This window comes from Ochotona princeps, chromosome 15, assembly GCF_030435755.1.
Source record: "Ochotona princeps isolate mOchPri1 chromosome 15, mOchPri1.hap1, whole genome shotgun sequence".
Lineage (NCBI taxonomy): Eukaryota > Metazoa > Chordata > Mammalia > Lagomorpha > Ochotonidae > Ochotona > Ochotona princeps.
In genome coordinates, this window is record NC_080846.1 from 34,338,487 (window position 1) to 34,356,987 (window position 18,501).

Consider the following 18,501-nt stretch of genomic DNA (forward strand, 5'->3'; position numbering starts at 1 on the left):
CAAAATGAATAAGATTTTGTATATGCATATATAGTCTATTAAAAATTCAGTGTTAAAAAGAGGGAAAATACTCATAGATAAAGCTAAAAATTAATGGATTAAGCTATAGATTTCATAATTTATGTGTCTGGGGATAAGTATTCACTGCCTCTTCCATCAGTTTTAATGTGTCCACTGTGTACTCAGAGCAGTTTCGAGAGTTAGATAAGCATACAGCCACTGAACAGATATCCTCCTCTTTAATCCCTTAAGTCTCTATAAAAATAAGCTTCTTGGAGCCACAGTTGAGTTGAAAAATGTGAATCCTTTAGGGCAATATATGTTAAACTTGTTAGCCTAGCTAGTCCTTGGATTGAGACTCTAAAGTAGAATAACGTAGTAAAAAAGGACACATTTGAATAAGCACATGACATTTCTGAACTCTAAAGTGAAATGTCTTCAAAATTCAGAGAGCAGAAAAAATTACTATATGTTATGTACAAAAGAATGATGCTGGCATGACATTCAATGTAACAGGAAATAGAAAAGGTGACTTAAAAGTTTGAGATAATTATTTTTAAAATTAATAGATGTTCCCTTTTTTCCAATTATTATTTTTAATTTAAGATGCAAAAGGAGCCTTCACAACTCTGGCAATATCGGGAGTTTGCCACTAACCCCTTCATCACACTTCCGGAAATGGCGGTGCGAGAAACTAAATTAAATACACATCAGTGGTTTTTCTCAAAAGTGGTAAGATACCAATAAAAATAGTTAAAATGATTCTTCAAGATTCTTCTACAAGTCAAAATTTAAATGATGCAAAATTTTGTTTATGTTAGTAGTCCTCAATTTTATACAGCATATCTATCAAATCATAATATTTAAATTTTATTTTTAAGGTCAAGTGGGTCCTGGATCCCCACTTGTTGGAAGTGGCAGACTAGGCTGTGCCATCAGTGTTAGGAAGGTTGTGTCAGTTGCGTATTCTATTTTAGGAAGGTTCACTTTTTTTCTGTAAGTCATGTTCTAAGAGCTTTATCTGTTTTGCTATCTGATTGTCTAATTTCTGTATCTACCAGCAAATGGATTCTGAACTTAGGCAAAGAAAATATTTACTTGGCCATAAGATACTAAAGTCTAGATTTTATATACAATTTAGGAAGAAATTGAGGTCCTTATTGGGATTTCCCATGAAAGTTTTGATTTTGTGTAAGTGTAAGTATCTATTTGATTAAATTATTATTTTTATTTTGTCATTTTACAGCAGGTGGTTTGCTTTAATCGGCTACCCTAAACAAGTAGCTTTAGGTCTTAGCTTAGAACATTAGCTGCAGAACTAAGATAATTTCTTGAACATGAGACAACAGGTATAACAAGACAAAAGCAAAATTCTCAGTTCTAGTTGTGATTAATGTGCATCTCAGATAAGGGCCAATGACTCATTTCTGTTAGATAGGAAAAGGTGTGTAGAGTCCAGTGAAATCAAATAGAATCTAGAGCTTCAGATCTCAAAGAATTCAGGGTAGCTGTAGAAGATGTCCACATACAGAGTACTATGAAAACCCACAGTATTAATGTGGAGACTTACTGTGGACAGTAAGAAACAAATCCAATACAGATTAGGTCATCTGTGCCAGGAGGCTAGAGTAAAACTGATAAAATCTAACATGGAATACAAAGAGAATTTACATGAAATAGTCAAAGAATTACTAGGCAAGGTTGAGTTTGCACAAGAATTGTAGGCATGAATGGTACTAAATATAAGCTGACTGGAGAAACTTACAGGATTGACATAAAGTATTACAGAAATGAGCAGCAGTCAGAATCAGGAGTTACCATCAGGCTTTGGTTAAACATTGTTCTGATGAAAGTGAGAGCAATCAGGAAGGTGAAGGTAGATGATTTCCTTGACCAGTGAGTGAGTACTCTAGCAGAACCAGTGTTTTGATATCCCATTTCTCATCAAGGGACAAGAGGTACTAATAAATGTTATCATCAAGTGAAAATAAAACTAAAGAGTTAAAGAAAAATACCTAAACAGATTTGAAAAGCCATTTCAGTTATGTGTGCTAAATTTACAAGATGGCAATTATACTTCATTTGAGACTTTCATTTAAGAATGTTGACATGGCAGATTTCTGAGCTTTTGCAAGAATCCGGAATGCCTTGGATGCTGTCCTCTGAAATGATCTCCTTCAAATGTTGTTTATAGAAACCATATCATCATTAATTTCTCTAGAAACTGTGCCATTTAAAGCACAGTGTAAGAGGATACAAAATCTTCTTTAGAAAAGAATGTTGGAGTAATTTTAATGAAATTTTAGATAAGAAAATTTTTTAAAATTGGCAATACTCAATAACTAATCAAATAGGTAGTTGAATTAATGCTTTCATATCACAATTTTCTATTAAATTATTATTATCCTGTCTATCCAATAAAACTCATGATAGGAAGACATTTAACTTGTTTATAACTCAGAAGCAAGCTGTGCATGTCCCACATCAGTGTCAGCACCTACTCATACTAGCGTAAGTCTCATGTTCAGTGCATGTATATTCATACTCATAAGGTTCTGGCTGTCGGTAGCAGTCAAATAGGATGTTCTTTTCCATTTTTGTCAGTGAACTGACCTGCCTTGTTGTTGTGTCCACTTTTAAACCAAATACACTTAACTTATGTTTCAGGAGATAATTATGTCAGGAATTGCTAGCTATCACTGTTTTAAGAAACATTCTTAATATTAATTTTATTCATAATATATTTAAGAAATGATGCAGTTATATTTTCTTGAAATGATAAGATCTTTAAACTAAATATAGAATGGAAAACTTCTGAGTGAGTTCTTAAGATTTGGAAACTAATTCTGTAAAATTAATATCAAGTCAACACAAAATTAATAGTAGCTAAAATTTAAATGCATTATTGTTAAGCATTGCTTAGTTATACTATTTAACTTCAGTAACTTTTCCAAAAAGGTTGATTAATCTAGTCTCACAGTCAGGAAACAACATGGTGCTACGGCTCAATATGCAACGATGCAAGCTGGTTAGACTGTCATTACTTGAAAATACTTCTTTGTTGGAGAAATGTGAATTAGCTGTTAGGAAAAAAATCATATCCAATAGCCATGCTAGGTTTTGGTTATTCACAATCCTTTAGAGTTGAAGTTAAGGCAACCAAATAAAAGAATCAAAGGATAGCATTTATTAGAAGAATGTAATCTGAAAACTAATTGTAAAGTAAAAATAATATTGCTTGGTAACCCTAAACAAACTCAGTATACTTGAAACAGATTGTGTTCATATTTAAACATATTTTTGAATGATCAGTAAATGTTGTTCAATATGATTTAATGCTTAATTGTATTCAGTAAACAAGAAGAAATTATTTCATGCCTCTCTTTTAGATTGTGTTTTCTCTGGAAATAGCTCTAATTTTAACAACTAGTAATTTGATGAATAAGTTGAGTGAGATATTCTGGAACACTGTATGTGTTTCTTCATTTCACCCATGCAATGAAATAAGAAAGCAAAATTCCAAATAAATGAATTAGCCTGATCAGTAAAAGGATATAGTTATCACATAGTGATGGTTAAAGGAATCAATATTGTTTCATGGCAAGAAGGCAATGTGGAAACTTTGAAAGCAAAATCATAAATACTTGAGGCAGAGCAAAAGAAATAACCAAATAATAGATTCTAGAATTTGGAGAAATTACTTTCTATATAAAGAATATAATCTAAAGCTGACATTTTACCATTCAAAATGTTACCACGCATTTTAAACTTTGTTATTTATGGACCCACTTGCTTTCCAACAGTTACTGAGACTCAAAATTTGTCAATTTTGCAACTCATGTAAATGTTCTCACATTCTATGTGAATGAACAGATACACTAACAATTTCCTCACAGATGTAAAACAATCTGCTGCAAGTCTGAAGTAATTGTATAGGCGGTCGGGCAGAGAAACATTTATCCTTCTAAATATTCCATTCTGAAGAGCAGGTAAAATTGCCATGGAAGGAAACCAAATGATGGATGCTATTCTCTATCTCTACATCATACCAACTCAATAATAAATTAAACATTGCCCAGAGAATTGCACTATTTAAAGTTACCTAAAAATATTTTACATATACTTAAATTCTGAAATACATGTTTTGGTCATTTATAAGAAACTGTATTTCTATTCCAAGCCCAGGAATTTCATACTAGTTTCAACTGGTACCTCATTGTGACCAGGAAGTATGCACATTGAACTGTTTAAGGCAATGCTGGTGAAATACTGGCCTCAGTCTAGTCGTTAATGTTTCTAAGCATTCTTATTTTTCAACTCCCTACCAACAATAACAACAAATAAATTAAGATTAGAAAAATGAGGGAAAAGTCTCCAAACCTACTTTTTCTTCAGTCTTCTGTCTTTTTCAGCTTGAGTTCCAAGTTTGCCCAAACCCAGGGATTCCTGAGCTGCAGCTTCAGTCTCCATAAAGCCTCCTGTGCAAAGGAAACACCCAGGGTCAGCTGCAGACACTGTATCAAGCCTGAAATGAACTGAAAAAGCTTGTCTGAGCCACAGACCAGTAACATACGCCATAGGAAGGTTACCCTTATAACTGCAGGTCTAGATGCTTAAAATGGCATAAGTACATATGTAAACATGAACTGAGAGAACGAATAAATAATACTATTGGTACAGTAGCTGCATCTAGTGACAATAAAGCAAATGCAACCAATATGCCAAGTGTAGCTTCACTATCAGTCTCCAAGCTTCAAAATCAGTTTTTCTACTGTTCCTGTGGGATAGAAGAGTGAATATTTATATAGTACGAAAAATTTATTTTGTCAACAGCTGATTTTCAGTATGGGGGAAAAGGTACCTCCAAGAGGAGAAACTCAGGTGCATAGTCTCAATTGCAAGTTGAGAGGACGCACACACTAGTTTCTACACATTCTTCTCTTGCTCTGGAACTGTATCCTGCCAGTTAACTGTGTTCTTTTCCTTTCCTGTAAACCACACTTCCAGAACTTCATGAGCTCTGGACAGACTTGGTTTGTTTTTCAAAGGTCATAACAATAACACCTACAAAAACATGTCTTTCTTTAAAAGATCCCGAAAAGGACACATTTCACCCATTGATCAGCATTATTTGTTTTTAGTATATAATATGCACATGTGAGTATACCCTTGCAATGAAAGGACAAAGAAATTATGAACATCAAGCACAGAATTACACATTTTTAAATGTAACTTCAGGAATTCAGGATTCCTAAACATGTAGTTAACAATTATCTGTTGTAACTGCAAAATGAGGGAGTAATTTTTAAAATTTTTGTTTAACTGTGTTAAGAAATATATTTTATTTTATTTATTTTATTTTTTAAGATTTATATTTATTTTTATTGGAAAGGCAGATACGCAGGGAGAAGGAGAGAGAGAAAAGATCTTCCATCCACTGATTCACACCCCAAGTGGCCGGAGCTGAAACTGATCTGAATCCAGGAGCCAAGAGCCTCCTCTGGGTCTCCCACGTGGGCACAGGGCCCAAAGGGTTTGCGCCATCCTTGACTGCTTTCCCAGGGTACAAGCAGGGAGCTGGATGGGAAGTGGAGCAGCTGGGATAAAAACTGCATCTATATGGGATCCTGGCAGGTGCAGGGTGAGGACTTTAGCCACCAAGCTACTGCGCAGGTCCCAAAAATGTAGTTTTAATAGTGCAAATTTAGATTCCAGTTAAGATCAGGAAGATATAAGCTAATATGAATATTTACAAGGATATCCCCCCAAATTCACTTATGTAAGAGTAAATGAAAACTAGTAAAATCAACTCTTATACTTCTCCTGTTACAATAGACAGTACCGTACTTACAACACTTGTAAACTTAAAACAGGCATTGTTTCTTTTTACTCAACTATCAGGATGAAATATTTTACCAAAGTACAAGAAGCAAATTAAGTTGTAATGACTCAGAAGATGTAATTTAGCAAATAATGTATAATACTGGACACTCCTAGTTTTGAAACAGTGATTAAAATAAGATAATTCTACAGTCTTTTGTTGAGCTGGATAATTTTAAGTTCCTATTACTTTCTATTGCTATCTAACATTGATTGCTATCTATACCTGATCCAGCAATGGGGTTTTGGACTAAAATTTTATTTTACTGTGTGCATGTATAATTACTGCTAGAAAGTTTTTTTTTAATTATGAAAAGTTTTCATTGTTGTTAACATTGGGAAATTCATCAACTAGTTGGTGAAGTACTTCTGGGTAACATTTTCTAACTTGCAATTTTTCATTATGTGAAATGAATTTTTAAAAATTTCTTTCTCTATATTTGTCTTACTGTATAACTATAACTTATTTTCCATACTCTACAAGTAACAGTAAAATGGTCTGTGGAAATGAAAATGAATGATTCACTTAAAAATTTGAAAACACTTGATTGGGCCCAGCAAGGTAGCCTAGCGGCTAAAGTCCTCGCCTTGAACGCCCCAGGATCCCAAATGGGCGCCGGTTCTAATCCTGGCAGCTCCTCTTCCTATCCAGCTCCCTGCTTATGGCCTGGGAAAGCAGTCGATGGCCCAAAGCCTTGGGACTCTGAACCTGACTGGGAGACCTGGAAGAAGTTCCTGGCTCCTGGCTTCAGATTGGTGCAGCACTGGCCGTTGTGGTCACTTGGGGAGTGAATCATAGGATGGAAGATCTTCCTCTTTGTCTCTCCTCCTCTCTGTATATCTGACTACTTTCCAATAAAAATATATAAATCTTAAAAAAAAGAAAACACTTGATCAGTTCATCTGGGGACATAGATTGATGAAGCAGAGCTATTCAATAAATGATGAAATATTTTCTACCAAAAGATGGTTGGACGAATCAGGCTTTTTATATAAATCAGGCATTTATATCATAATTTAAATTTTCTCCGTGAATCTACTATTTTAATAGCAATACACATGTTTTTGAAAAATAGAAATTATAGAAGAAAAACAAAGCTCAAGGAGCATTTTGCAAGTGACGTCCACTTGTGACAGATAGGCTATTTTAGATATTTCAAGGAGTGACATTGTGTTGCAGTAGTTTAAGCTACTGCATGCAACTCCAGGATCTTTATTGGAACACTGAGCCAGGCTGCAGCAATTCTGCTTCCCATGCAGCCTGTTTCAAAGCTTAAAGGAAAACAGCCAAAGAAAACCCGGGCACTTCAGTTCCTGGCACCCACGTGGGAGACCAGCATGCAGTTTGCTGACTGCAATCTGGCCAGGTGGTTGTGGTCATTTGGAGATGGAACCAGTAGATGGAAAATTTCTCTCTCACTTTGCTAACAGAAAAAAAGCAAATAAACAAACAAATCTTATAAAAAGCCCTATGTTTTGGGATTTGACTGAGAGAGACCGAAGCTTGTTTTGAGTCTTTGGTTCTCACTGCAGCCTCCTGATGGCGTAGCAGCATTATGGCTCAACCAATCGACTTCTGCCATCCATGTGGAAGACCAGGACTGCCCTGGCTCTTGTTTTCAGAATGGCCCAATGCTGGCTGTTGTGGACATTTGGGCAGTGAGCCACTGGATGGGGATAGAAGGGTTCTTTGTTAGTCATTCTATTTCTTTCTGCGTCTCTGCCTCTTAAATACATTTTTAAACATTTGAAAAATTCCCAGACTCCTCTTTTAGAGCAGAATAATTTTGATCCTTATTTCAGACACATACATAATTTTATTTGAGATGGTCTTTAGGAGTAATAGTAATTTTCTCATTTGTAATTCTAGTCCAGAGCAGTAATCCATTGAATTGGTATTCCCACTGCTGACACATTCACATCCAAGTGATTGGGAATGTAAACGAGTGGCAGAATGTTCGCCATGCCATTCGGCATCCTGATCTACAGCAGCAGTACTCCGCTCAGCAGCACTACACACAACGAGCTATTCCAGCTCATTGTTCTGTCACCCAGTGTCCTTCCCACGGTACAGGTCAGAAGTCACGCTGTGCCATTGCCTTTGCTGATCTGTTACTGAGCAGTGTTGTAAGAGAAACAAAGGGATTTAGTCTGACTTGGCAATTTTTACCATAACTTATTTTTTGTTGTGATTTTTTTAAATAGGTTAATACTCTCTGATAAAATTAAAAATCAACTAGTTGGGATTTCAGTTATTTCTGTCACATGTTGACTTAGTGGTCAGAAGCACCGTATATGGTAGTCCTGAAACGACTGATAACGTGGCAGATGGTTCTTTTCTATGCCAGAGACATAATGAAATTTTACTTTAAATGTAGAGGTATGTATGTTTACATCTTATCCATGACACTAAACTGAATATTTCTCTGGAAACAAGTACTTTAGCCATTTCTCATCTATTTATTTGCATTTTCTTGGATTTTTTTTAAAGTTTGATTTGAAAGAGCTACAGAGAAAGAAGCAGAGGCAGAAAGAGAAGGAGAGGGAGGAAGGGAGGTGGAGGGAAGAAGAAAGGGGGGAGAGAGAGAGAGAGAGAGAGAGAGAGAGAGAGAGAGAGAGAGAAAGAGAGAGAGAAAGAGAGAGAGAAAGAGAGAGAGAAAGACCTTCCACCTCCTATTTCACTTCCCAGAATGCCACAACAGCCAGGGGAGAACCAGGTCAGAATCAGAAGCCAGTAGCTTCAAGCAGATCTCCCACACGGGCGGAGGGGCCCACATACTACAGCCATCTTCCGTTGTATTTCCCAGGCCATTGGGAAAGAGCTGCACTGAAAACAGAGCATCCGGGATGCAAACGAGCATCCTTTGTAATGTTGGCTTTACAGGTAGCAGCTTTATCTACTAGGCCACTATACCGGCCGCTGTACTTTATTTGAAGGGCAGAGAAGAAACAGAGAAACAGTATAGTATTTCACTCTTGAAATGCTCATAATTGCATAAGTAGGTTTGATAGAAGCCAAGAGCCTGGAACTCAGTCTAGGTCTCCTGCATGAGTTGATGGCAGTGAACTTAGCTTTCAGATATGCTGCTTCAGCCTTAAATTCACACTGTCATAAATATAATTGTGTATTATGATCTTACTGCATTGCTCTGACAGCACCTGGTCAGTGGTACTTCATAAGTCACTCTGACCAATCTGTCATACCTGAGGATTATATTATTATCTTTACTTTTTAAATTATTATATAAGACAAACAACATCTTCTTTCCAAATATTTTCATATGGGCATTACTATGAACTTTTCCTTTGTTTTTCACCATGTGGATAGAGACAAAGACGTGCTTAAATGGTTTAATCTATAGTTTTCACTATCAGTTAATTTGAAGGCAGGTAGCACTGACTGCACCAGGTTCTTAATTTCTCTGTCCTGATGAGCCAAGCTCTTCAACTGGAGATATAAAGTTAAGATAGCATCCAAATTTTCATTTTTGTTTATTTGGCTCTATTCTCTCTATCATATTGTTTTTCGTGCCATTCTTTCTTTTATTTTTATTTTCACTGACAGAGAAAAAAATAATAGCAGTATTCCTGTGTATTTAAATTTTCCAGATGGAAATATTAAAATCATGACCTGTTGATCAATTTCCTTAGTGCATTCCGATGCATAAATCAGAAGCATTCAGTCATAATGCCCAAGTCTGAAAAGTTCAGAGGCTAGTACTGTGGTACATCAGGCTATATTAAATCATCAGTTATAACCTTGACATCCCATATGGATACCAGTTTGAGTTGGCTGTTACACTTCTAATCCAGCTCCCTGGTGACATTCTAGCAAAGCAGCAGAATATGGCCCAAGTGTTTGTGCCCCTGCCACCTGTTGTGGGAGGCCAGAAAGGAAATCTAGGCTCCTGCCTTTGGCCTGGCCTGGCCTGGCCCTGGTTTTTTTTTTTTTTTTTTCTTCTTTCCTTTGGGAAGTGAACCAGCAGGTGGAACATATTCTCTCTCTGTCTCTAATTCTGCTTTATACTCCACCCTTATTCTATGAAATGACAAAGTTATTCAGAGTTCCAATATCTTCCCAGTTCTACAATGTGATCATGCGATCATATATAACTATTGTTGGTTTCGGATTTTGGTTGAATTAATGAGGATGTAATTGTAGTTACTTTCATTTTCATTTCTTCTGACCTGAAGAGATGCAGTCATTGAAAATAGGTAATAAGAGCTAGGTTTTTAGATGGTCATATGTTTACAGACTTTAAATTCTTAGATGCATTCATTTTGACAGCATATTTGCAAAATTAAAAAATTTAGTTATCTCGAACCAAAGTTACGTACAAAATAAAAATGTAAAAGTTCAAGCAAATGGGCAATTATTTTTAAAGAAAAGTAAATATATAATTTAAGAGTAAATATATGTTGGAGTATGAATCACAATTCCATAAAATAAATACTTAAGAATAATTAGCTAGCTAGACTACTGCAAGTGGAATTTTAATATAGTAGAAATGACAATTTTGGTAAGGCTCTAATGAAAAGAAATTTTAAAATAATCTTTCCCTTTTTCCATGTAAAAGAATCAGTTGCTCTCTTCTTTGCTTAGCTAACTTTTTTTTTAATAGCCTAAGGGATTCTTTTCCCAAAAATGTGAAGTCCAAAAAAAGCCATAACAGCTTTAAACAACAGTAAAAATTCGATCCTTTGGGCATTATGCTATACATATATCAATTCTTTGGATTTTTTTGGTACACTTTTCAACTTTCAACAAGAAAGTTTAAAATCACACTTAAGCTTTTATATACGTGTTTGCAATACACCTAGTGGTCTTAAACTGATATTAACTCATTGGCATCAGAAAGAATAACTCAGTTTTGAGAATTATTAAGACATTGTATACTTACTGACAAAATAAGCACGATAGTAGTAACACTTGCCTTATGGGCAATTCGGCCTGTCACAGAAATGTTATTCAGTAAATTCTAGCTGTCACTGTTACCATACAAATAAGGGAAGGGAAATTTCTGCGATATTCTTTCACTGTATCATATTTAAGCACTATGTGACTAAATTCGGTTCATGAAGTCAAGGTAGGAAACTTTTTCTGCAAAACAGGTAAGAAGTGGACTGGCAGAAACGGAAGACGGGTACTCAAGGGGAACTGAAATGAGAAGCAGGTTGAGCACTTGCGTACTTACGGAGCTGCCCAAGACGAGCTTTCTCTTTTTTACCAAACAAACGCCCTATTGAAGACTTGATTCCTTTCTTTTTGGGAGCTTTGTGAAGAGAGTCCTGGCTGCTGGTGGCACTTCCAAGCCCAAGGTTCTCTGGCTCAAGAGAGGCTGATATGCTACTGCAAAATACAAGAGGGGAAAACATGCTTGTTTTCACTGCAACAGCCTCAAAGCACACAACAGTTGTTTGCTTTGTAAACATTCAGAAGAAGAGCAGATACACACTGAATGTCATTTATGTCTTTCTTCACAAATTTCCTTTGGAGCTTATGGAGCAGAGTTTACTCGGTCCCAGGGCTTTCGAGATTGACATGTTCAACAGAAAAATGTCTTTGTTTGCCTAATGCCGCCCACATTATACTGTATTTAGTAAAAACTTTTAAAAAATTTATTTATTTTTACTGAAAAGTCAGATTTACAGAGAGAAGAAGAGACAGAGAGAAATATCTTTTGTCTGCCGGTTCACTCCCCAAGTGACCACAACAGCCAGAATTGAGCTGATCTGAAGCCAGGAGCTCTTTCTGGGTATACTGTGCAGGTCTGGGTCCCAAGGCTTTGGGTCATGCTTTACTGCTTTCCCAGGCCAATGTCATGGAGTTGGATGGGAAGTAGAGTGGCTGGAATATAAACCGGTGCCCATATGGGATCACAGTGCTTGCAAGACAGGAACTCTAGCCACTAGGCTATGGTGCCAGGCCCTGTGTTTAATAATAAAAACTAATCTATCAAAACAGGGTAATTTAATTACTGCATGTTAACTCTCTTTCTTTCCCCTGATCATTACCTATTGTTATGCTTAGGACTTTTAGGGTTCTAAAAAGGCAAAGAGGTAACCAGTTAAAAACAGGAAAATCTTTTATTGAAGACAGGATAGCGTGGTGGAGGGGAAGTAAGCGTGCAGCTATCCTGCGTAGCATGTGGTGTTGGACCAGGACATGGAGAAGACTCAGCTCAGCAGGGAGTGGGCAACAAGTATTTATACCGTTCTGGGAGGGGATCACATGGGCGTGCCGAGATCCACACCCACTGCCAGGATGCAGGTGTAAGTGGGCAGAAGGCTCCTCATTTGCATGTGTGTTCTTTTCAGCCTGGTAAGTCCAAGGAGAGACACTTATTGCACCTGGAGCTGGCACAGTAGCATAAAGGGCAGTGACACGATCAGGTTTGAGAGCAACTATTTATGCCCCATTGTAACAGCCTTGTTGAAATTCACTGTTTGTGTGCTAATAGCACAGCCACTCCTAACATCTGTTTCTTTCTCAGAGTTTCTTTTTCCTAATCAGAAACATCAGGACCCATAGTAAGAAATGTTAGCACAACTAATTAAAAATGTGAAGCCGTTACTTTAGCCCATGGATTTTTTGGATTTTTTCTTCAGTTCTCCTTAATATATCTCAGTTTTGGAGCCTAATACATTTACTCTAAAATCTGGGAGGGGTATAGAAGCAAAAAATAAATTGTCCATCATAGTGATACACACACACATTTCACACATAGTGACACACACTGAGTCACTATATTTAGTTCTATCAACAATGGCCAAAGTAACAAGACATTAGTTTAAGAAGTAAATGGTACACTTGGATACATTTTATCATTATTTTACAGATCTGTTTGTAATTTTTCAGCCACATACGTAAGAGTGTGTGAAGATGCAATATGACAAATGAGTTATTTCCCCAGCTAAACTTAACTATATATCTTGGTCAATGAGATTTTTTTTCCTTTCTAGTGTTTTTTTCTGAAGAGTTATTAATGTTAATATTAACAGCATTCAAAAGGGACATGCTGCTAGTTGTCTGTTGAAAGTAACAGAGACACACCCATGGACCTGACAGCCCTAAATTACTCTTAGCATTGTAATCCAAATTTATAGTCTTATCCTAGAGTCCCTTTGGTTTTTGGAATTATTCCTAGCCAATCTTCCTTCTCATGTAATTCAGGAAATTCAAAACCAAAAAATTTGGAATTAAAGAACAGGAAATTCAAAACCCAGAAGAACTGTTCTTACATATATCCTAGCCAGTAACAAGACCACGAAGATAACAGGGAATTTGATTATTTCAAAAACTGGTAATGAAGAGATTAAAAAAAAACAATGCCTTGATGGAGAATTCTGACTCAGATAAAATACCTTATATAAAACTTTAAGTCATGGATTCTCTAACACTGGAAATGGGATTATTTTTGGAAGGAGAGCTTGCACTGTGCGGTGTGCCCAGGCACACTTACCTCCGGGCATCATTGTGGTGGGAAGAAGGGAGGGTATGAGTCATCCTGATGGCTCTAGGTGTCGGCGGCGGAGAAGTTTCACATTTAATTGTTGCTTTGTCCTCCCGACCATCTTCTTCCACCACTGCAATCTAGACACAAAAGGCAACACATTCAAGTGAATTATTTTTACATTTGAAGTAAAACACACACAAAGAATCATTCGATAAAGTTCATTTGAATAATTTTGATACAAAAAACAGGTACATGGAAAAGTTGGAACTGACATATTACAAATACAAATTCACAGTTCTAGAGAGAGTGCTTTTGTGTTATTTAAGAGTTAAGACTTTACTGGAATAAATCATAGCAAGTCAAGACAAGATGTTGACTCCAGCTGTTTATTTCTGATCCTGCTCCCTGCTAGTGGCCTCCCAAAAACAGTGGAAACTGACCAGACTTTGTGGTTCTTCTGCACACAGGGAAGACCTGAGTGAGCTTCTTGGCTTTTAGCTTCAACCTGGCTCAGCCTTCTGTGTTTGCAGTCATCTGAGAATGAGCCAGTGGATGGAAGGTCTCTCTCTATCTCTTGCTCTCTGATTTTACAAATTGCTTTTTTATAAGTGAATAGACCACAATTAAAAAGCAGTAAACAAAAATACTGTTTGCCTTAACAAACACAATAGGTCAATATTCGCAGCTATGTAAAAGCTATTGTGACACAGAGATCAAGATAGTGGAAGACATACCTAAAGGTATATTCTTTTGAAATTTATGTTGGAAAAAATTTCTAGTATAGCTAAAATTAAAGTTTTAAAGTTGTGTTCTCAGAAAAAGTCTTGTTTCCTTTCATGTAAACCTATTATGCATAAATTTCTGTATCAAAAGTAAGGATATCCTATAAATGGGGAACTTAATAAAATTGTCACGACTTCTGTCATCTTTGCTAATTACCTATGATGATAGCTTTGGTAAACATCTTCATATGAGTCTTTCTTGGCTTTGTACTGGCACAGTGCACCAGGAGATGGAGCAAGAGAGAATAAGTTCCTTCACTCACTGTTTCACTCCCTGACTGCCCACACAGCCACAGCTGTGTCACTCTAATCAAGAAGCCAGGGATTTCATCTAGATTGGCCGAGTTTGTGGCAGGATCCCAAGCACTGGGCCATTATCTACTGTCTTCCAAGCACATTAGCAGGGAATTAGCTTGGAAGGTGTAACTTGGTCTCCATATATCTGACATGGGATGCAAGCATCCCAAGTAAGGGCTTACTCCACTGAGCTACAATAACCCTCTTCTAATTAAACTCTTTCAAATGTGTACTGATATTTTAATAGTTTCATGGTTTCACATGAATCTTTTCTATGGTTGTTTCTTCTAAGCATAATCAGTTTTGTTTCCATCATTTCACTCCTGAAACACTTCATAAAATACTTTTTGCACTGCAACAAACTATACCCTCTTCTCAACATTGCTCTTCAAACGTATGTACACTGCTGCTCTGTGCTCACACTATATAAAAGAAGTTCATGAGAAAAGCTTTGGATTTGGAAATGGACATAAACTTTTAATTTTTCTTGAAACCTCAATGGGTGGGCTGATTATTTTCTATTTGAATATTAAACATATTCATGAATAAAAAGCAACTCATAACATTTAGTTGTTCTTTTGCAGTATAAGTGAATTCTATAGGTAATTTCTTACAGTAACACACAAAAACCTTTAGTTTGTATCCCATTTCTCAAGGCCTTTCTTGCCCCACCTGTTTCCTCTCTGAATATCAAGACACTGCATTTCTGTATAGAAATTTACATATTTTTAGCCACTAGGCCACGCTGCCAAGCCCAGTACCTATGAAATTGTGTCATGTAATACAATGTAATTAATGAATAAATGAATAGAGAAAAAAAAACAATTTTGCATAGCTGTTCCCATAAGAGGGTCATACATTTGTCTGCTTGGAATTGTTTCTATGAGATATATTGTCTGTTCTCTTTATATTCATAAACTTACAAAAAAGATTTTCTTTAAATTTCAAAATTCAAAGTAAAATATGACATATATATAAAAAAAAGAAATTTACATACTTTTTGTTTTCGCTAAACATTTTACAGTTTACTGGGTTTTTTTTTTAGATTTCAAAATTTCTTTCTAATCTTTATAAATTGGTGTTAAGAACCAATCATAACATTGCACCGGGTAAATGTGAAAGTTGAGAACCGACTGCTAGTGCTAAGAACATACTATAATACAGACATGTAATAGTTCAGAAGGAGAAAATTCCATCAGGTTAAGTCCTCAAGCTAATAGGAATTCACTTCACCAAATAAAAATAAAAATGTTATTGGCTTCTAGGAGTGGTTGGAACCATAGTCTTGAGCACAGAATGTATTTAAGCTCTAGAGAGCTTTATGTTTATGTCCATTTCCAAATCCAAAGCTTTTCTCATGAACTTCTTTTATATAGTGTGAGCACAGAGCAGCAGTGTACAGCTCTAGAGAGTGGGTTCAATGTGTTACCTTTTCCATCTCTAGGTCTCTGCCTCCGTTATCTAACAATGTGTCATTTGTAGATCAAGACCAGAACCCACTGTTTTCTCCGTCCATGTTTACTCTTTCATTCTGCATAGAAAGCAGTGTTTTAACTAGGCAATCAGCATCTTTTGGTGTTCTTGATACTCTGGCATCTAGAGAAACTGCTTTTTGCAGGCTAACAGCCGCCTCCTAGGTAATTGTAGACTACTCTCCTGAAAGTCAACCTTTTATATATGCAAAGCCATCAGCTTGGATCCCTGCTCGAAATTAACTTCCCTAGCCTGCTGAGACTATCCTAATCAGTGATATGGAGGCATTCTTTTGCCCCAGCCAACTGAAAGAAAACTTTCTGGCTAAAAGCTATAAGCTTTTATCTGCATTATTTGTCTTTTTCTCTCATCCAGCCTGATGCTTCCCTAAGGCACTCGCCTCTAGAGAACATGGAGTTACAGACTGATCTTCCTTCCACAACTGTCCCCAGAGTGTTCTCTCACTACACTTAATTAACAGTAAAACTAGCTTTCCCTACCCACCCCATACCCGCCATGCATTAAATTTTCCATTAATATTGCATATATTTAGGGGTTAGAGTTAGACATGTAGGAAACAGAACTCTTACACACTGTGGAAGGGAGTGTGAATTACTACAACCATTATGTAAGAGTAAGAAAATTCCTTTAAAAAAGCAAAACTACTGTATGATCCAGCAGTCACACTACTGAGAATATATATACCCCGAAGACTTGAAAACTAGCTTGTGAAAACAACCAAAAATGTCTTTAACATGCTTAATTCTACCATCTATAAATCAAATATTCAGTGAATGAATCAGAATATTTAACCCACTTAATCTAGTTATTACCCCAGAAATCATTCAAAATTATTTGCACTTAAACATTCAGTAGCCAAATATTTTTTAGCATTTCTACTTTGTATCAAGATACTTCAACTAGAGAAATATCATTTTAAACTTTTGACGGGAAAAAAAACATTCAACTAGTATTGATTATAAAAGTTATTTACTGTACCTTTCTCCGGTGTTTCCTTAGATCACTTGGCTGTGATTGGCAATAATAAAAGCAACATAAAACAGAACTAATTAATGACTTTCCTTTGGCCATGTTAAAAGTTTAAATAGTATCTACAACTCAGCTCACTTTTTTACTTCATTCTGTCTTTCCTAAGTAAGGAAATGAGAGCATGCCTGCTGAGAATTACCTTACACAAGAAGCCACTCAGACAACCTGGTGCCATGTGTGTCTCTGTGACTGGGCCACCTGCACATGTGTTAAATTTGAGACATGAACCCTAGGCACTTACAGCACAGAGTGAGTTACCTGGAATGAATCCAGGCAGAGACTGCCAGCGTAAGTGTGGTACTACATCTTCCCACGACAATTCAGGAATGAAGATACAACGCACACACATGGGGTTTATAAATGCTACCCTTTGCTTCCCCATGCAGAGCCTTAGGTAGTCCTTGGCAGGGAAGCTGTTCCTGGGGATCTCAAACTTCCTCACTCCAATAAAAGCTCTGCCCTCTGCAGTGTTCCCCTGGTGCTACTGCCTTGCCAGTGTTCCTTAACAGAATTTTTTAAATAGTCATTTTTAGTGGGAAAGGTGTTACTTTTATCCCATTTTTTAGTCTACCTAGATGTTGCCAGTACACTATTTATACTTTTGGGATTCATTGCCAAATAAAAGTAAATATAATATTATCTATTATAAGATTTCAATGTTTCAAATCATTGCACAATATAAATACAGTGTTTTCTGTTTTTAGCATTCTATTCATAAAATTTCAAATCACTTTCTGAATTTTTCAATATGAATTATGTCCAATAAACCTATTTTCCTTCATATATATATATATATATATTTTACAATTAAAGAAAATCCACCTGTCTTTCATTATAAAATAATTTGCGAGATGGAGTCTTACATGTGCTAAGAAGTTTCTCGATTTCATTTCTGGCTTGGCTGAATTAGGTATTGAACACCTGAATCATTTCTTTACCCTTTAGGAAATGCTGTAAATGTTACTTAAATATTCTAATTACAGTGTAATAATGTTACTTTATGATCTTCGTATGGATGACTAACTACTCAAGAAAGTGGATGTTTTTACTGCATTTTTTCCATACACATCTAAATGATTATAATTAAACCATTTTATTGCTAGGGAAAGAATAATTCCATTAAAGGTTATGAGACTAATATAAAAATACCTAAAAGGGCAAGACACAATGTTGTAAAAATGTAGAGAAACAATAGCATTTTAGAAATAACTGAAGTGTTCCTGTGTGGACTGCAGACTACATTGTGTTCTTCTGCCTAAGAAACCTACAATAGTTAATGTAACAAGTTTGTAAATAACGTGATGCAACATGCATTGATGTTAATAAAACCAGAAAGGTAGTTTCTCAGTTTCTGAAATAGGTACATCACCATGAGGCTCAGAATCTTTGCTAAGTGTTTCTTTTCTCCTAGTGCACTGAATAAAAGTTTGTGTCCTATCTGGATGGCATGGTCCGGACTAGCTAGTCACTGTTCTGATAGGCCACTGTTTTTGTTTTCAATTTTAAAAACATTTATGACATCAAATCTTAAAATGAGCATAAAATAGAGGGCTGAATGGCTA

General features: G+C 36.1%; 1 protein-coding gene across 4 annotated transcripts in view; it reads right to left on the reverse strand.

Moving 5' to 3' along the window:
• The window catches only part of PPFIA2 (PTPRF interacting protein alpha 2), a 393,655-nt gene that overhangs the window by 51,398 nt on the left and 323,756 nt on the right, over positions 1 to 18,501 (reverse strand). For 3 of the 4 annotated variants that reach the window (XM_058673335.1, XM_058673332.1, XM_058673334.1), the window contains 4 exons: positions 16,889 to 16,918; positions 13,344 to 13,474; positions 11,076 to 11,230; positions 4,385 to 4,478 (listed from right to left, as the gene is read on the reverse strand). In XM_058673335.1, the coding sequence (XP_058529318.1) occupies positions 4,385 to 4,478; positions 11,076 to 11,230; positions 13,344 to 13,474; positions 16,889 to 16,918 (410 nt within the window). The remainder of the gene's footprint in view (positions 1 to 4,384; positions 4,479 to 11,075; positions 11,231 to 13,343; positions 13,475 to 16,888; positions 16,919 to 18,501) is intronic. The other variant, XM_058673333.1, reaches the window with a different exon arrangement.